The 21,992-nt window shown below is 33.8% G+C and overlaps 1 protein-coding gene across 1 annotated transcript in view; it reads left to right on the top strand.

Moving 5' to 3' along the window:
- The window catches only part of Tmem120b (transmembrane protein 120B), a 67,886-nt gene that overhangs the window by 39,405 nt on the left and 6,489 nt on the right, over positions 1-21,992 (top strand). The window contains exons 5-6 of the mRNA XM_074186731.1: positions 11,892-12,115; positions 13,104-13,253. Of these exons, the coding sequence (XP_074042832.1) occupies positions 11,892-12,115; positions 13,104-13,253 (374 nt within the window). The remainder of the gene's footprint in view (positions 1-11,891; positions 12,116-13,103; positions 13,254-21,992) is intronic.

The following is a 21,992-nucleotide window of genomic DNA, read 5'->3' on the forward strand; positions in this document are numbered from 1 at the left end:
GGCTAAGTTCAATAGTTTTTCTTAAATGAGCATTTCTTTCGAAAAATGGTCATTTTTTCAAAGCGAAATCCATTTGACGACTGATAAGAATATACAAAAAATACCCTTTCCTTAAAATATCGCCCATTCCTAAAATTACCTGTTGCTAGATGAACAAGTTGCGAATTACACCACAAAATGGACGTTCTTGAATAGTTACAATAATTTCAAAAATCTCGGAATTTGTGCCATATTCTTTCGGTCTAAAACAACCTTTCAGCGAATGAAATATTTATTGGAAATCAAGTAGTCTGGCAAATGACAGAACAAAATATTTGGCTGCAAATGAATATTGAAATTTTTAGTCAATCGTGAAGTTGAACTGTCGGTATAATTTCATCAGAATGTTGTTATCAAAAAGTGATTTGATTGATATGATTTTCATATTAGGTGAATCAGACAGGAACTGTTTATTGGCAAGTAGAATTTATTCTCAACGGTATCCAGATAGAAGGCATCCAGATGAAAGATCTTTCCGAAAGGTCTTGGGATGATTCGTTGAAACTGGATCTATTAATTATTCCAAACATGAGCGCATCAAGCCAGCTACTAATGAAGATAATGAATTGCAAGTTCTTCTTGCTGTTGAAGAAGATCCTAGTAGGAGTCAACGACAAATTGGGGAAATAGTGGATATAAGTGAGAGATCAGTGCAACGAGTATTGAAGAAACATCGCTTGCATCCATACCACGTTCAGTTACATCAAGAACTGCTGTATGCTGATTTCGAGAAAAGAGTGAGATTTTGCAATTGGGCCATGAACAAAATTCGTCGAAACGAATATTTTTTCAATAATATTTTATGGTCGGATGAATCGACATTCCATAAAAATGGATTTGTAAATCGACATAATTACCATTATTATGCGACAGAAAATCCTCACTTATTGAGACAGGTGGATTATCAACATAGGTGGTCGATAAATGTCTGGGGAGGCATCATTGGAGAATATGTAATTGGTCCATACTTTTTTGAGGGACATATGAATGGTGCAATGTATCTCAATTTCTTACGAAATGATTTACCAGGTTTGTTAGATGATATTCCTCTTAACCTACGCAATAGAATGTGGTTACAACATGATGGTGCACCTGCTCACTATTCGGCAGAAGTGAGAGATCATCTAAATGAAGTATTTCCCAATAAATGGATAGGACGGAATGGGCCTGTACGGTGGCCCGCTAGATCACCAGATTTGACGAAACTAGATTTTTTCTTATGGGGATACATAAAAAATATGGTTTACGTTGAGCCACCAACTTCTCCCGAAAATATGCGACTTAGAATAACGAATGCTTTTCGCAGCATTACACCAGCTGTCTTGCGCAGGGTAGAACAGTCTTTCAAACATAGACTTCAGCTCTGCATTCAAGAAAATGGAAGACATGTTGAACATATTTTATAAAAGTTTCATTATCAACCTTAATTAAACTCTCCCTTTTGTAGTTTTGTAATTTGCCAGTTGACAAATTTGAATATCTAGAACTCAAGCTCTGAATGAATATAATAACATGAAAAAAATAGTTATTTATAATGTTTCTTTCTTTTAACTTGTTTGGTTTGATATTGCACGATTTATGAGTGAAATTCTGCATCCAATGAAAAAATAATTTTCCATTTAGCAAAAAGTGATAGGTACATACATTTATTTCGTTAAAAAATATTTGTTTGGACACCTTCTAATGTACAAAATTGAAACAAGATATCTTTCGTATATTTTTATCAGTCGTCAAATGGATTTCGCTTTGAAAAAATGACCATTTTTCGAAAGAAATGCTCATTTAAGAAAAACTATTGAACTTAGCCATAGGGAATACTTAATGAAATTTGTAGAGGTTTCGTTGGCGCTTCTTATGGATCAATAATATACAGGGTGTTCCATTTAATATAAGGAAGATTTTGCAAATTTTCATTTACAATATTTGGCAAGCGGTTTTTCATACCCTGTATATCACAGGTCGATTTCAGATATATCGTTTGAGAGAGTTACCAATGTAGAATATTCGACCAAAAAAAAATTTCAACTGGACTTGGCACCACTTTATAATTTCAAATATTCTGAGTGACGAATATTGGAAAAAAAAACCTGTCATGCTAGATATCTCGAAAACCATCAATATTTTCGAAGTGCAGATATACATAAAGTTTATTTTATTTTCTATGAAGAAACCGAAAAAGCGATAAAAAATATAGGTTGCCATTTAAAAAGACACAGTTGGGATCCGCCCAGAAAAAATCGAACACCCTGTGTGACCGCCAATATTTTTATTTTGTCGAGCTCGAGCAATAAGGTAATATTATAGAAAATTAGATTCCTATCTGCTTCCTATATAGAGATATGGAACACCGCGCTACTGTTGCAGGACCCTGTATATATATACAGGGTGTTTCAGAATTCGACGGACAAACTTATACCACGTCATTCCTCTTGCAAAATGATGAAAAATGAGGTAGGACATGTGTGTCCGGAAATGAGCCGTTTCAGAAATACAGGGCGTTGAAGTTGCAAAATAAAAAGACCCTTTTCGTCGTAGCTCCCGGACTAAAAGGAATAAATTAATGAAACTCAGCAAATCGATTACGAGCTTCAGTGGTATGTTTGCTTCAGTATCAGTAGCCAGTGGCGTTCCAGCGGGGTAATAGCTTATATTTCCCCCCTTATTTTTTACGCCACTGACTTTATATCCACAACCGTCTTTTTTTTAATTCCTTGATCAATTTTACGTAAAAACCAAATAAACATTCACGATGAAAAAACCAGTAGTTTTCGAGAAAAATTGAGTTGAACTGATACGTGCATTCTTATATGGGAATAATCGATTAAAATAATCGAAATTTCAAAACCAAAATTATTTGAACTCTTTTATGATTTTACCATTAATTTAGCGCTTGCAAGTGATGGTAATTATTGTGGGTTTTCTATCATCGTACCAATTTTTGTTATGTTTAGCATATTGTAATGACAAATCATAACTCTTGAGGCTTATTTTCGTGCTTGTCAATAGATTTCATTGTTGAAATGTTTTCATTGTTCTCAGATCTTCGAGTGACTTTGTGATCTGAAAAAAAGTTAGGCTCCAATAATCCTAAAATAACACCATTATTCTGGATTTTGGGAAAATTATTTTTTGTTCACAATTATCCTGTCTTTCCCATTCGTGAAATCACACTTCTCTTTGTAGAATCGTAAATATCTTGAAGAATATTCATTAATAAGAAAATGAAAAACATTCTCAAAGTATACAGTGTTTTCAAATTTTCACAGATGAAGCCGAAAAACAAAATTTTACCAGTAGACTCTAATTATACGCCTGAAAAAAAGAAATGTATTTGGAAGAAGTCAATTTATTTGAATAACCATCTGATAAGATCTTCGCTAACTCTAGTCAGTAAATGAAGTTTTTTAAATAAATGAAGAAATGGAAGTTGTCTATTTACAGCTAATTACATAACTCTTAGTTGGATGTCGGTACTCATAATTCATCTTTGAGTAGAAATATCATGTTCAAAATATACCTTCTCTACACATATTTTAGATAATGTGATAAGAAACAATACTGTTGAAATTCTAGAACAGTGAGTCATAAACACGAATTTCTTTTTGAAATTTACATTGAAAATTCAAATGTGCTTTTGAATAATAATGAGAACATCTGATGAATAATCAATAGGGTAATTGTTCGAAATTTTTTCCGTCAACACTAAAACGGCATCAGGACCTGATAATGTATTTCCCAATGTTTTGAAACTAGTTTCCATTAGTGTGGTGCAACCCCTAACTGACCTGATCAATATGTCTATTGAAACAGGTGAATTTCCAGATGTGCTGAAATTGAGTAAAGTGATCGCCATACATAAAAGTGGTAATAGATCAGAAATTGATAATTATAGACCAATTAGTCTTCTCAGTATTTTTTCAAAATTTTAGAAAGACTAATGTACAATAGACTAATGAATTTTTTAATAAGTCATAAAATTTTATCTGATTCTCAACATGGATTTCGCATGGGCAGGTCAACTGAATCTGCTACTACCCTTTTTGTTGATTTCATATCTAGGAATATGGACGATAGGAAGCACGTGGCAGGAATTTTCTTTGACTTGTCTAAAGCTTTCGACTGTATTGATAAAGTGTTTATGGCTTCCAAACTGTATAATATTGGCATTAGGGGAAATATTCTTGACTGGATCATTTCATTCCTATCAAATAGAAAATTCTTTGTAGAAATAGATAGTGTTGAGTCAGAAAGATATTCAGTTGATGTTGGAGTAGCGCAAGGTTCAATTCTGGGACCATTGCTTTTCTTACTATTTCTCAATGACCTCCAAATTAATGTCGATAGGCGCTTTTATCTAATCAATTTTGCTGATGACACAACATTTGCTGTAGCTGAGTCATCTATGGAGGATATGATTTTATCGGTCGAACTCTGTATTAGTGAAATGACAAAATATTGTCATTCCAATAAACTGATGCTAAATGCACAGAAAACGAAAATTATATATTTCAATAAGAACAATTTGATCGATAGTAAAGTCCTACAGACACATAACTCCACTAAGTTTCTGGGTGTAATGATTGATAAATCACTCTCATGGTCTGAGCATATTGAAGGTTTATCTAAAAAACTATCCAAGTCATACTTCGCAATTCTGCAATTGAGGTATGAACTTCATGAGAATATACTTATCCAAGTTTATTATGCATTAGTATATTCTGCACTATCTTTTCACATCACGTTATGGGGAAATGCTACAGAAATAAATAGGATATTTGTTACACAAAAAAGAATTGTTAGAATGATGTTCAACATGAAGCCACGTGATTCTTGCAGGGAAATTTTTAAGAGTAAAAAGATTATGACAGTTTGCTGCATTTATATTTATAAAAGTTGCTTACACATTAAAAAGCATGAAAATGAGCTAATAAAAAACAATTACCACCATCAATATTGCACTAGAAATGCTTCAAATTTATTAACAATGACTCACAGAACATCCGCATTTGAAAAATCGCCAACTTATGCTGGGGTAAAAATATATAATAAACTCCCTAATCTAATGAAGGCCTGTAATACTATCGAATTAAAAAAATCACTGAAAGATTTCTTATTGGCTAAATCTTATTATACATTACAAGAGTATTTTGCTGATTGAGTTTTTGTGGATATCTGTGTGTAAATAATCTTATTCTTTTATGTTTTAATCTTACATTTTTACACTTGTACATCTATACGTTTTTACATTTTTATTTATACATATATGTATATATATCTGTATTTTATGGTCCTGTGTTTATATGTATTGAATGTATATTTACATGTTTGTTTGTTTACATATTTATAAGTATAAGTTGACATGTTCGATACCATGTAGTTGGTCCATGAATGAATAAATTTCTTTCTTCTTCTTCTTCTATACACGATCTGCAACGGCGCAACATAGAAAATCGCACTTTTTCAAATGATTCTAAATTTTCGGCAATCGTTATCGATGCAGCTTGAATGCGGGCGACTAATTCTTCTTGGCTTTTTGGTTCTGTTTCATAAACCAGTGACTTCATATGACCCCAAAGAAAATAGTCAACAGGATTCAAATCTGGTGATCTGGCAGGCCATTTGTGGGGTCCACCTCGACCAATCCAATTGTCACCGAATTTCCGATTTAGGTACTCTCTAGCAGCTAACGAAAAATGAACAGAAGCACCGTCGTGCTGAAACCACATTCCATTCCGGATATTCAGAGGAACATCTTCTAACAATTCAGGCAATACTTCTCCCAAGAAAGTGCTATAATTGTCCCCATTCAAATTATCTGGTAAAAGATGAGGACCAACTAAACGGTTTTCTACTATTCCTGCCCAAACATTCAATGAAAATTTTGTTTGATGGCCATGAGGATGAATAGCAAAAGGATTTTCCTCGGCCCAAATATGGCTATTGCGAGAATTGAAAATACCTTCCCTTGTGAATTTTGCCTCATCAGTGTATAACACTTGCTTGATAAATTCCGGATTATTTCTCCACATACTTAAAAACCATCGAGAAAATTCAATTCGATCTGGATAGTCCTCTGGTTTCAGTGCCTGAACTGGGTATAACTGCTGTTCATGCAAAGTCCTCCAAACAGATGATGAAGACACATGCAGCACTCTAGCTATAGATCTACTACTTTCAGACGGATGTTCAGCAGCATAGTTCAATATCTCCTCTTCTGTGATATAATTTCTTACAGTTCTCTGTATACCTGCATTCCTTCTGGTAATTAAAAAACTTCCTGTTTCCCTGAGTCTTCTGTCCACGTTTTCGAACATTTTTCAATTAGGAATTCTATTTCTTCCAGGAAAATTTTCACGATACATTCTTTGTGCCAACCTTCCATTTCGTCCCGATTTTCCATAAATAAGGTGCATGTCCGCTAACTCTTCGAATGTAAAATTCATTTTTATTATACGAAATACACAATCAAACACTTTCTGACAGCTACGTTAACTTGGAAGTGTCATACGAATCTCATTTCATTTCCACAGCCCCCTAACAAATTTATTGTTGTCAATGAATAAAGTAATCCTCATTGCTTAGGTGGATCAAAGATTGTTATAAGTCACGTGAATGTATTCTGAAACTATTCAACCAGTGGCTGAAGAACTCGAGAATATCGGTACAGTTATCTAACAAAACTATAATAGATATGCCCAGGAAACATTGTAGATGGCTAAGGTTGAAACAAGTAATGGTATTTTGGTTAATCGATAAAACTTGGATTTTTACCCAGTGAGAGAAGATAATTCGATAAAACATTCTGAGTTCAGTTTTGCCAACTATTCGTAATTGTCTTTGAAAATCGTTTGGATGGAACATTTTATTAAAAAATAAATCTCGAGGTAAAGCCATTCAGTAGGTCTGCGGGCTCACAACATATCTGCAAAAAAAGTTGGTAAAATGGTAGAAAATCCGCAATATGTTGCCGAAGTGAATAATTTTTCAAGCACACAATGAATGGTAGAATGATGAAAGAGTTCAAATAATTTCGGTTTTGGAATTTTGATTATTTTACTCGATTATTAATATTCCCATATGAGAATGCACCTATCAGTTCAACTCAATTTTTCTCGAAAACTACTGGTTTTTTCATAGTGAATGTTTATTTGGTTTTTACGTAAAATTGATCAAGGAATTCAAAAAAAGACGGTTGTGGATATAAAGTCAGTGGCGTAAAAAATAAGGGGGGAAATATAAGCTATTACCCCGCTGGAACGCCACTGGCTACTGATACTGAAGCAAACATATCACTGGAGGAAGCACATTCTAGCTCGTAATCGATTTGCTGAGTTTCATTAATTTATTCCTTTTAGTCCGAGAGCTACGACGAAAAGGGTCTTTTTATTTTGCAACTTCAACGCCCTGTATTTCTGAATCGGCTCATTTCCGGACACACATGTCCTACCTCATTTTTCATCATTTTGCAAGAGGAATGACGTGGTATAAGTTTGTCCGTCGAATTCTGAAACACCCTGTATATATGCATGGAACTGATAATATATTTTCCCTTACTAGAATGAGTTTGCGGCTATCACGATAATCCATGTCAAAAATCAGTCTTATAATGCGCTTTCGGTCAACAAATATTCTATTAAGATCTCTGCCACATCCCCATGACCTTATATTTAAGGAAATATGCGGATATGCCATTGCAAAATATATTTCATTTCAGGTCATTTCATTTTTGAGGCTATTAAGCTGTGGTTTAGAATCATAAAAGATTTTGGAAAACCCAAAGACATTTCTTTTTGGAAAAAAATTATTGTTGTTTAAAATCTCAAACAAGTTTATTCCGAATATTATCCAAGTCAGCACTAATATGCAGGATATATCACTTTAACTCAAACAACCGCTACATACTTTTTGTATTGAAAAAGAGTTCAAAAACTGTATTCACTTATGTATACTTTATAAACCAGTACTTGCCTATAAACAGCTGCATCTCTTCGGAACAAATCACAACGTACTGAATGAAAAACTGAAACGAAGGAATTAATTCGAATTATGTCTCATGAGAAAATTATATTCGATCACACAAGTTGTTTGTAATCTTTTCAAATGATCATTCCTTCAAATTCAATAATGATTCTGTAATTTTTGAGTTTGTTTTATTGTAGACCTGTTGCATTGCATCGCAACAGAAAAATTTTTCTCTTTCAATGCAGAAAAAACAATGTGGTACCTTCAAATATAGAAATTAATAATGAAAATTTGAATATCCTTTTTAATTCTACAAATGGAAAAAATTCTTATGACATTCATGATTTCAATGACAAATCAAAATCACACAATGATTTAAAAAATTTAGGGAACCTTTCGAATAAACAAATAAAGTTTGTAACAATATTTGGCTAGACAAAAAAAAAGAGACAAACTATCAAATACAATAAAACCTTCAAAAATGAAAATGTCGATAAAATGAATAGACTTAACTACTAAAGAAGTGACTGAACCAAATTTACTCTCAGATATCGAAAACTTGATAACTGGAACTGCTGTTCGACATTCCTTGCAATGTGAGTTAGTTGCCATGGAAACTCGTTTGGGTTAGATTCTGATGGGTGAAATTCCTAAGACCCATTCAAGACATCCTGAGGATTCTTTGATGTAGCGAAACGCTCGTTGAGAGTTCTATAGTTCTGGTGTGAAAAAAGTGTCTCATTAAATCAACTATATCTTTTATGTCAATGTAATTAATTCAAATTGAAAGGGGTATATGTTTAGGAGAGGTTAATTTTTGGAAGATTCCCACATATTTTGTATCAAAATGGAGAAGTAGAAAGCCAAAACCTTTCTTTCCCATGTGATTAGTTCTAGCAAACATCCTGTATTCCTTTTTTCTGAAGCAGAATTGGATCATTGGGATGCCAATATTTACATATCATTCAAATAATATTTTATGATTCCCAACAATGGTAATAACAAATGGATATTATTGAATTATTTGTGTTCGTGTTACTATTGTACTTTTTCAATAATGGTGCAAGTTGTGACTATATTATGATAGAGAAAGCAAGTTGAGAAATTTTTAGGAGATCCAAATCATATAAAAGATAATTCTTGAACATCTTTTTTTGTCATTTTTATTCAACATGAACTGCAATACCTGAAATGAATGAAAATACAGGGTGATTCAAAAGTACTTTGACAAACTTCAGGAGGTGATTCCTCACAATATTCTAATATGAATTGTCCAAATGAATAAATGTCCGGAAACGCTTCGTTTCCAAGATACAGGATGTTGGAAGTTTTATTTTTATTTTCGTTTCTTTTCAAATAACTTTTGAAATAATGAACTTGGTAATAGGAGGTGAGGTGTTAAATTCGAACCTGATGTTCTTATTGCTCTTACTCGTAGGGGGCGCCACCTACACGTCTTTATCTTTTTTAAATATTCATAACTTTTTTGGGCGTAATTCTAGCACATTTTTCAGTAAAAAAATCGATTCCTCTATCATATTTACGTAAATAAGCTACCCTTGTTACTAGTCGCTGTAAGCAACCGTTTTCTAAATATTTGGACTTGAAATCTTCAAGTTGATTATTTGATAATCGATGCATGTTGAAGTCATTACGAATATTTTGCATTTTTCATAAGAATGCTTTGGAAATAAATTTGACGTTTGTGAGTAGTTTTGGTAATTACATATTTTGTGAGAGTTAGACGTTTTGTTGAAGTTTCTGTATGTAGAAGTAGAAAACACTTATTTTGAAAAAATGGATTATTTAAACAATAATGCTCATTTAGCCGATATGCATTTCGTTTATGGCCTTGCGGATGGCAATGCGCGCGAAGCAAGACGTATTTACCAAGAGCGATTTTCTAATCGAGTACTGCTTTCAGCTCCAACATTTGCTAGTCTCCACCGTCGTTTGGCAGAAACAGGTAGCTTTAAGAGGGCAGCTGATATTATTGGAAGACCACGAGCAGTCCGAACCCCAGAATTGGAAGAAGCTGTTTTGAATGCTCTCGAGGAGAATCCAGAAACAAGCACAAGAGTAATTGCTGAAGCTATCAATTCTACTCAGTCCACACTTTGGAGAATTATCCACGATCAACAGTTTTATCCATACCATATTCAAAGGGTACAAGCTCTTTTGCCACGAGACTTTCCCCAACGCATTACTATGTGTCAATGGTTTTTGAGAAAATTGGCTGGAAATCCTCAATATTTAAGATATGGACTCTTCACGGACGAGGCAAACTTCTCCCGAAATGCTATCACAAACTTTCATAACAACCATGTTTGGGCTCTCGAAAATCCGCACGCAGTTAGTGAAAGGCATTATCAGTATCAGTTTTCTGTAAATGTATGGGCGGCAATAATTGATAATTACTTGATAGGTCCTTTCTTTCTTCCGCTCTGATTGAATGGCGCAACTTACAGACACTATTTAGAAAATGAATTGCCGGGACTACTTCAGAATATACCATTACAATTCGTATCCGCATGTGGATTATGCATGATGGGGCTCCGGCCCATTTTAGCGTTGTAGCCAGGGAATTCCTTAACACAGTCTATCCAAATCGATGGATCGGTAGGGGTGTAGAAGAACCCAACCAGGCGTGTGCACCAAGGTCCCCAGATCTAAACCCGATAGATTTTTATTTTTGGGGACATTTGAAGTCACTAGTTTATAAGACTCCAGTAGTGAACGAGGAAGATCTAAGAAACCGAATGGTAGACGCCTGTGAAACAATAAGAAACACACCAATAATTTTTGAGCGGGTACGAGATTCAATGACTAGACGACTGACTGCCTGTATCTTAGCTGAAGGTGGACACTTCCAACAATTTATTTGAATACAATTTAGTTTCGTTTATTTTAGTTTATTCTACATATTCAAAATTTCCTCAAATAAAATGTTGACATTTCTTGCAAAAATAAGTATTTCGCTTAAGGATGTCATAAAGGAACGTACCCAACAGGTATGACCTCTTCAAACGAGTAAAACGTCAAATTCATTTCCAAAGCATTCTTGTGAAAAAAGCAAAATATTCGTAATAACTTCAACATGCATCGATTATCAAATAATCGACTTGAAGTTTTCAAGTCCAAATATTTAGAAAACGGTTGCTTACAGCGACTAGTAACAAGGGTAGCTTATTTACGTAGATATGATAGAGGAATCGATTTTTTAACTGAAAAATGTGCTAGAAGTACGCCCAAAAAAGTTATGAATTTTTAAAAAAGAAAAAGATGTGTAGGTGGTGCCCCCTACGAGTAAGAGCAATAAGAACATCAGGTTCGAATTCGACACCTCAAAAACCTCCTATTACCAAATTTCGTTTAATTAAGTTCAGTATTTCAAAAGTTATTTAAAAAAAACGAAAATAAAAATAAAACTTCAACATCCTGTATCTTGGAAACGAATCGTTTCCGGACATTTATTTATTTGGACAATTCATATTAGAATATTGTGAGGAATCACCTCCTGAAGTTTGTCAAAGTACTTTTGAATCACCCTGTATAATGTCAAAATGCGATATTTTACCATTGATTATTGCTCCGAATCTAAGATTTTTCACCAATAAGTGATTTTAGTTTCAATAAATTGATGGATGTAGCCGTTGCTACGTGGTTTGAGAATGTCCATATAGGACGAAACTGCAGTAACGTTAGTTACAAATAAAAGTGGTAAAAACATAGAAATTTTCAATTCTCTTTTCATCATGATTTTAGTTTCGTATTACTCCAATTTTTTGCCTAATATTTTTCAGCTGGTAAACAGTGTTTTCTATTTTGGTTGCTTTTGTTTTGTTTGTTTGTTGTTTTGGTTTCTAAATGTAACTTTCTGAAATTTTCAGGTCTCGTACAATATCTTCAATTCCGATATCAACGAGGAGTGTTATATAGGTTAAAGGCTCTTGGTGAAAGGCACAATATGGATATCACAATTGAGGGTTTCCATTCTTGGATGTGGAGGGGTCTCAGTTTTTTGTTGCCATTCCTATTTGCTGGTTACATTTTCCAGTTTTATAATGCATACACTCTATACTCTTTGAGCTATGATCACGAAACAACTTGGCATGTAAGTAAATATTTTCATTTTGCGCTAACATTACACCATCTATTTATTCATCAGCCAGTATACGATTTAATATAATGTAGAATAATCTACTTAAATCTATTATTACAAATATAAAATGAAAAGGAAAATATAGAATAACTAGCGAGCCGTCCGGCTCCGCACAGGTGCAATGCTGATACTGAAGATACATATAAACGCGTGCGATCGCTGCTAATCATAACGTGCTATAGGGCAAAGGGCGGCCTTCGACGCACTATTTATAGGCACCTGCTGTCGGCCTCCCGGCCGATACCGCCGCATCCGCTATGTCCCTGCATTTTAAATCTGTAATATCTTCGAAAATATTAATTTGAATTACATGCTGTGAGGGGCCATATTGATCTATATTGAATGCATAATGTATTTAAGGTATTTTATTGGTTAAGGGTTATTGCTGTATTCCTTAAAATCCCTTCGAAGATATCCTTTTTGAGTTTTTTTGCATTATTGTGATGGTGAGGATATTTAGTAGTATGAATTTTCTTTTGATAAGCACTCAACATTTTATTGATTTCTGGATCATCACCTTCCTTATATGTATTGATATTGTATTGATGTAAAGATCGATTTTCAATTTTGTGCGTTTGGATACTTAGGAGTATAAGCTCTATTTGTATGTATTAACACTACTTGTTGTATATAACAAAAAATTTTAGTGATTAATAAAATTCTATTTTATTCTATGAGGATATTTTGAAGATGGCGTGAGGATTGTCTTATTAACTGGTCATGGATTGTGTAAATACCTTATTTGCCTTTGTACTAGGACTGAAAAATCTCCATATCCACCTGACAATTTGCAATCTACTTTATGCAGAAAAATTCAAAAGTTGACAGATTTGAGTTTTAAAAATAAGCTATCGTCGCAACTATTCATACATGATTCTCTCAACCATAAATAGTCAAAAATTTGGAATAGATATTTCAGGGTATTTTTATTAATTTCCAGGTTCCAATTTTGAGCTTCATGTTTTTTGTGCTGTTTGTGGGTAATACTCTCACCACGATATCTGTAATCCCATCAAAATTTCAAGAGAAAGTTAAATTACAATATCGAATTATGAGCCAAAGGTTGAGCAGTCAGCTTCTATGTAGAGAGGTGAGTTGAATATTTTTTGTAATTCCTTTAAAATATCTCAATTTCAAAAACGTAATTCTATAATTCATAAAAGTTCATGGCTAGTGAGTAGTCGACTAAATTTGTAGCTCCCAAATATATGTGAATAAATAAGTTATTACGGCAAATAAAAATTTTTAAAAGTGAAAATTAGTAACGTGTTATACTGCTTTTGAATTCTGTGAAATTAGAAACCGGAATATGGTTCTAACAAGGGAAATCCGTGAAGAAATAGAATCAGCAGTGAATCAAGCAGTAACCAACGGCATAAAAAGTGCTAGTCTTATCTCTCAAATAGTAAAGAAAGTCTTTGAGGCTATAACAAAAACCATAGACGAGAAATTACTGAAGGTCGAATCCACAGTGGCAGCGCTCAGCCAAAATTACTCTAAACTGAACGAAAAGTTTGAGAATAAAATTAAACTCCTGGAAAAGGAAATGAAAATGGCTAAAGAAGAAAAGAATAAAATGGAATATAGACTTGATCGGATGGACCAAGCTACGAGATCGTATAACCTAAGAATATTCAGCCTCGAAGAAAAACCAAATGAAAACACAAGAGATGAATTGAAAAAACTCTTCAATACAAAAATGTTACTAAACCTATAGAATAAGGACATCTCTATATGCTACAGGATTGGTAAGAAAGAAGAAAGCAAAACAAGAGGAATCTTTCTGAAACTCAACGACTTGGAGATCTATGGAAAGAAAAAGTTTCTCAAAGGAACAGGGATAGTCATAAGGGAAGACCTAACTGGATCAAGGGTGAAACTATGAAATATAGCAATTGAAAAATTCGGACTCAAAAATGTATGGACCCACAATGGTAAAATCTACATCAATAAAGACAATAACGTGCATAGGTATTATCAAAAATAAAGATGACTTTACAAAATTCTCACAACGAGAAGAAGTTCAATGATTATATTACAGGTAGCGCAGTACTTTGCTAATAAATGAATATAAATGAATATCTCTTAGAAGAAATTATATGCTCAGGTATTTATTCAATTTTTTTCCTTTGTTATTACTTGTTGTATGTTCGATTAAATATAAAATTTTCTTTTCATTCATTTATTGGGAGCATAAAAATGTTTGTACTATGATAGATTTTTTGGATGTATTATACGATAATGCTGAAATAGACACAAAAATATGTGATAACGTCCATATACAGGGTAGAGCGGATGAAAACAAGTACGGTATAGGAATTATCCACTTTAATATTAGATGTTTACAAAGGCAGTATAATGAACTTTTATTATATGTTCAAAAGTCAAAATATTTCTTGATCCCATCCGAAAGTAAAATATTCAATATAAGAAATATAGTTTATTTTGCTTACTCACCATGTCAAACAATGTACACTTAATTCTAAATTTCTCTGATCAGCACATGGCAGGCAAGCAATTTTGCCTAGGCTAATGCGGTCGATCTCAAAATTTATTCTAAAGAGTAATACGTTAAGATTCGATACTCTAATTTTAAGGAAATAAAAATTGAATTGAATACAAAGATGTATGATCATGAAAATTAATAACTTTCAGATACAAACTGGTAAAAAACAGCTAATTTCATATAAATATTAAATTACACGAAAGAAAAATACTTTCAAAACGAATACTTTTATATGAACACTGAATTATACTAAAAACACTTTTCTCCATTCAATTTGTATTTCAAACTACTCAATATAGTTAATGAGAGGTAAAATTTCACTTACATGGAATACTGTCATCTTCACTGGTGGACATCCGATGTTTCGCGTAAGACACTTGCCTTATTGGCTCTTCAGCACCAAATCTGCATAACATCATAAGAAAAAGCACTCAATTCGTTCATATAATTACTAATTTGTCAGAATTCATGGATAGGTTCGATTTAATGAACACGAATCAGTATGGGTTCCAAAAAGGCAAATCAACCTCAAATGCAATGGTGACGCTTGTAAATAGACTTTCGGAGGAGTTAGACACAGGTAACAAAGTAGTTTGCACCTTTTTGGATCTAAGCAAGGCATTCGATCTTGTCAACCATGAAATTTTTTTAACAAAACTAGAACTGTACGGTTTCAGAGGAGTGGTACATAATTTGCTAAATAGTTATCTGACAAACAGGATGCAGTATGTTCAAGCAAACAATCACACTTCGCTGAAAACAACAAATGATGTAAGGGTTCCCCAGGGTTCTGTTTTAGGTCCTCTGTTATATCTGATATACGTGAATGACATTTCTAATGAAAGTTGTACAATGTATGCAGACGACACCTCCCTCATAGCTACAGGGAGCAATGTAGAGCAAATAGTCCTGAAGGCCAATGAAGAAATCAAAATATCTGAGGAATTTTAGAAGATTTAGTCACTCAAATAATAAACTCGACCACAGCTTGTTGCTAAAATCTAACGGCAGATCTACCACTCAAGCACCTTCTACGAAGTTCCTTGGGCTGTATGTGAATGAACGCTATACATGGACTACCCATATAAATGATGTGTGCAAAAAACTAGCTCCAAAGTGTTATCTCCTGTACCAAATCAGGAAGACCGTCGAAAAATCAGTACTGATGATAATATATTTTGCACACTTTCAGTCAGTAATGACATATGGAATCATAGTATGGGAAGTATCACAGGAGGCCGATAGGGTACTCAAACTCCAGAAAAGAGCCGTTAGAAATATTGTTGGAGTGGCCAGGAGAGTAATCTGTAAGAATATATTTGTACAGCTGAAAATCCTGACTTTCCATTCTTTGTATGTCATGCATATACTGATATATGCCAAAACAGAGTTGGCCTCATTCAAAGCGCTGGGAAACAGTAGATATCACACAAGAAATGCAGCAATCCTGGAAGTGCCGAATCACCGTCTTCAAAAAACAGAACGTTGCCCAAAATACATGGCAATAACTTTGTTTAATCATCTACCAAACTGCTACAAAGATCTTCCTTTCAATAAATTTAAAATAGTAGTCAAAAATACATTATTAATAAAAGCTTACTACTCTATGAGTGAGTATTTGGGAGACACAGATTTTATATTTTATGTATGCATGCGTATTTTCATATTTTATATTTTATGAAACCACTTGTTTTTATTGCTTTTAGATGTTTTTATGTATGATCTGAAATATGTTTATAAGTTAAGTCTCTTGTTTGTATAATCGAAAACTTGTGTGGAAATTGTTCCTGACACCTGACTTGTTTTGTATTATGTATGAAATAGTAATAAGAACCAATTACAAATAATTAACTACCAATATTATTATATTGAGTCCTTTTACATACTGTCATACACTTAGTTACATCAATAACTATATTAATTATATTGACTACAATTTGGGTAAAATATTTTTAATATTAATTTATCTTATACTGATACTGTACTATGCTGACTTGTTCTATATTATGCTAAGACATAATCTAATGAACTAATAAATTATTATTATTATTATTATTATGAGTTTAATCTACTCATGGCATTGATGACAGTACATATGACATTCATTCACTTATTTGATTAAATCCCAGCCATAGGAATCTGATTCAAATTGAAAGGAGTATATAAGAAATTCATTTTTGGGGGAGAAAGGTTTGGAGTTTCTACTTCTCCATCTTTACTTAAAAAAAGTGGGAATCTTCTAAAGAAAGGAAGGAAGCAATCAATTTTAAAAAGGTAACTGTTTACAAAGATGTGTAGATCATGCAAAGAAGTAACTTTCAGACACAAACTGGAAGAAAAGCCTTCTCGAAACAACTACTTTCAAACAAACATTAAATTATACGAAAGAAAAATAATTTCAAAACAAATACTTTTATGTGAACACTGAATTATACAGAAGACACTTTTCTCTATTCAGTTCGTATTCCAAACATTCGTTATGGGGTTGAAGCAGATATCATTCACAAGATTGCTACACAATATAGTTAGGTTAGGTTAGGTCAAAAGTGAGTGGGTCTATTCGACCCTCCACCGCAACCCACAAGGGTTTATTGTGGCTCACACCTATTCACACTCGGACCAAATAAACCCAGCTTCTTAACGAAGCCGATTAGTTTGTATGGTGAGTGGTCTTTCATGTCAGATGGTGAGAGTACGGCTCTGCCGAACTCTAAAAACCTGATTCGGTCCCCAGCGGGGCAGGCTAAAGTATATGTTCTGCTGTTTCATCGTTGATGAGGTAGTCGAAAAGTCAAGGTGCAAGATTCCCACCTTGATACCCGCGACAACCTTCCCATATGAGGGTTTTTGCACGTCAGCTACACCTGACGATGCCTTAGATTCAACCGTGCAGGGCTTTTTCGCCTCTTTTTCGCCATCATTTGAGCGCAAACGTTTGCTAACCTGCTCGTGAGGGGTTTGTTCCTCCACCTGGGACAGATTCTGCGTACGCCGCTCAAAAGTTTGATGCACGGAGGTTTCATAAGGTACCCCGCTCTTGAGAAGACGACTCAGTCGTTTCCTTGCTGCACTACCAAACCTTTTTTTTTAGGTTCAGTTATTGGATCAGGAGATGGAGAGTTGAGAAGTTCTCGCTTCTGATCTAAATTTACAGGGAGATCAGTTGGAGTCGTGAGCTCGACATCCATCTCCTCAGCGTCAAAAAGAATTTTAAGTTTCCTCTGTCCATAAAAGTCCCTCGAGTAGCTAGTGAAAGAAGATCAATCTCGGCAGAGCCCCGCATTACCGTGACAAGGCGATGCTATGACAAGAGGGCGCCCGGTATCTCGAAGGTTCATCCTCTTGGCACGGATACACAAGTGATTCCGTCATTCCCGTACCCAGCGGAGCTACGTGGAAGCAGGCAAACCTAACCGGTTTGCTCAACCCCCACATCCCAAGCCAATGCACTCGCCAAACACAACATGCACAGTGGTTCAGGCAGTGAAAGATGAACAAGGACAGCCAACCCGCCTACGCAATATAGTAAATGAAAGATGTAAAATTTCACTTACATGTAACAATGTCATCCTCACTGGTGGACATCCGATGTTTTGCAGTGAGACACTTGCCTCATTGGCTTCCCAACACCAAATCTGGATAACATTGTAAGGAAAAGCACATTTTCTTGTATGAAGATGGAGAAGTAGAAAGCCAAAACCTTTATTTCCCAACTAATATTATATTGTAATTGTTTTTTCAAGATCTACCTGTTTTGACATAATCAGAATCAATTTTCATTATTGCCTACTGTTATATCAAAGACATTGTAGAATAGTTTCATGTATCAGGCCAACTGATAAAGCTACCGTGTAATGAAACACATCTTGCATAATCATTGTTGTTAATATTTTCAAAAGTGAATTATTACTATCCATTACTGTCCAAAAACACTGTAATTTTTTTCACTTGAAATATGCATTTTTCACCTTATTTTAATTTAATATCGAAAAAGCACCTTAATTTTTTATAAAAATTTCACGCTTCAGAATATCGGCTTTTTTTAAAAAAGTCGATAGGCTTTTTGTTCTTTGAAATCTCTACTTTCTGACAGTGTAAAAAATATATACGTTACTATGGTAAATGATCTCAGAAAATGCACAAAACGAAAAAAAACTACAATTCAAAACATTTTTTTAATCGTCGTTAGACTCTACAAACATTTTCTAGCAGATCTTCGAAATCTTCAAGACCAACACCGTCTTCGTCTCCGATATTATTTCCAGTCTACATTGCCTCTTCATCCACAATTTCATCAGAATCATTAACTTCCTCAAAAGCTTTTTTACCACATTAGAGTATTTCAAACCATATTTTCGACAGCCAAATTTCAAACTTCCACATCCAGTTTCACAGCTGTAGTAAATAGTTTTGAGCAATATTTCCGGAACCCAGCCAAGTTTGAAGCTGATAATATGCTTTGTAACAATTATGTCCTGTAACAATGTTGTGCTGCACCTTCTGTGGGTGGCAGATTTGCCAATATGAAAGATAATTTAATTTGTGCCAATTGATATGTTTGATATCATAATTGATTCAGTGTTATATTATCATTTTTACATTTAAAATTAAATAAATTTGAATAATTGTTATCCATTTTTTTCGATATCGACTTTGTTTCCATCTCTTTTATAAAAAATATTGGCCAAATTTGACTTAATTTTTAGCGTCTAATAATGAATTTACGATACTTTTAATTTGTTAGAGATTTTTTGAATAGTTGGCAAAAATAAACAGAATTGAATACTTGTCAAACATAAAAACCACGTTTTGTCATTCAAAGTATTTTTATTCAAAAAACTATTGAAACCGAAGACAATTCTGAAACGAAAACTAACCAGCGTCAGAAACACTGAGCATGAACTGTTGAGTGTTTGATTGGCAAGGTGGTCAGTGACATTGAGAGAACATAATTTCGAAATTATTCATCGCAAAGGTACTTTTTTTTAAGGACAAAACACAAGCACTACAGGAAAACCCTTAAGGTGCTCTCAGAGAGGTGCCTGTGCGAAAGTAGCGATTCACATTGGATTTGAATTGCTGAAGATTGTATCCATTTGGAAAAACGTTCTCAGGAAGTTTATTCCACATCAACGCAGTTCTCCAGATGAAAGAGTTCTTAAACAGTGAAGTTCGAGGTGTACTGAGTTGACCTCAAAATGATGAGCAGCCACAGTCCGTCGCGTATTTCTGATATGTACTGCTCTTGGTGGAATCAAATGTGCCAAGTCACGTGAACACCTTCCGTGAAAGTATCTATAGAAGAGAGACAAATCACCAACCTTTTTTCGATGTTCCAGGCTATCAAGGTTGCAGATGAATTTCGCGTCTCCATTCAGGTGGATGGGTCTTTTTTGGATGGAATGGGCTTGTTTCATGCTATGGAAAATGATACCTACTGATTTGCTTATAGACTGATCGAGTTAGGGGTATATTATATTTATTAAGTCTAATCGGTCCCAAAATCTCTTTATATTTGCAGAAAAAAGAATAATTCGAAAAGCAAGAATTTAAATTGACCGCGTGTCTGTTGATCAATAAAATTGATCGTGTCTAGAGCCGAGTTGCTAAGTGTATTGGTTTTTAATATCCAATCACAGATCTGATGATCCAATTCGACTGACGCCATTTTTGTTGTTATTGTTGTCAACTCGGTGTGAATACAACTGTTACAATTATTTAATTACAGAACGTTTTTTTGTAAAAGGTAGGTCTCGGCGGGTATCTATTTTGCTGCATATTCCGTGTCATTAGTTAACAGTCCGAAAAATATTTTTTATGTTATTTTTGGATTGATATGTTCTGGAGTAATTCTACATTTCACTGTACATATTTTTGCTTCTCTTTTCAGTCACCATACTGCTCCTTGGCCGAGATAAAATAAAAATTAAATCAAAACTTTCCATCCTTCGATACAAGACAAAGTCTGAAATGAATGTCATATGAATAAAAGGGACCTACTAAATATACCACCTACCGTTTCAATTTTTCATTCTTCATTTCGGTACCAAAGTATTGCAAATTTTTCAAGTAAAATTCATCGATCATTTCAAAATCGATTCTTGGTAACTTGTCGGGAGTCAGCTTTAACAAAACTAGGCTCAACATTCATTTTGAAATTATTTTAACAAAAATACGAAGTTTGTGGAAACCAACAAAGAGCACATTGTCGCATACACTACAGAGGGCGCTGGCTGACTGGATGAGAATATGGCTAATATACCAGTAACGTTGAATTTCTTATTTTTTGATGGGTGACATGAATGCATAATTGATTTATTTTATTTGGGTTCATGAGCATTCGAAAACCATTTGAAAATACAGGTCGTTTAATTCTATTTAGAATTATATTTAGATATAACTTGTACTATATCATTTATCAGGGCAAATATTATTGTCCATTTTAATGCTTAATTCGTGGATTCGAGCGATCTTATTATTGTATATTTATTTGTTTCTTGGCTTTATTCTTAAAAAACAAGAATGAATAATTATAGAAAATTTTAATTGATCTTTCATTTTCTCAGGAAAATAGGAGTACTCATATCACAATTTATTGGTTTATTCGGCATTGAAAATGTAGGTATGTCATGTCGGATCCATTCTGCTTGTTTTTGCAACATTGAGTTTCGACTTATTCTTAGCTGACAGCTGGCGTAGGAACAATTCGTTTTTAATCGAGTTTAGTTTGTGTATGTTTTGAAAGTGTTTTAGAGATATATTTGAATATTAATATGGTGCATTCTTGTGCTGATTTTAATTTTGCGAAAAGGCACAAGAAAACAGAAAGCGCATTGGTTTATAAGTGAGTTATTTCATATAATGAGTTTAGGTTCCCAAAGAATAAAATGATGAGAGAAAAAAATGGGTGAAAGTATTGAAAAGAAAAAACTACAATCCTTCCACTCTCCCAAGACTTTATAGAAATCATTTAAAAAGTGACTATAAATGAAAGGGGAACGAAAATATTGAATTTGATGACAGAGTTTTTTATTTCAACTTCAAGTATTTTCCACAGAAAGTATTATCTGGAGTTAATCCTGTTACTGAAAGTATGAAACAAAATTGATTGAATTTTAAATGATTAATTACTTCAGAAGCTTTTGTTGGATCAGTTCGAGTACAATCCATTCTGTCTATATCTGACCTCATTCAACCTTCCTCTCAAGTTTTGGGAGATTCAACAGATTACCCAAGCGAGCCTATAACGCTTGAATTTAGTAGCTATATTAGAAAGAGGTAGGTATGTATGTATGTAGGAATCGTTTTTTATAATAAATTGCA

Source organism: Leptinotarsa decemlineata, unplaced genomic scaffold (assembly GCF_025532065.1).
Source record: "Leptinotarsa decemlineata unplaced genomic scaffold, Ldec_3_MD MMD2_P_RNA_scaffold_4, whole genome shotgun sequence".
Taxonomy (NCBI): Eukaryota; Metazoa; Arthropoda; class Insecta; order Coleoptera; family Chrysomelidae; genus Leptinotarsa; species Leptinotarsa decemlineata.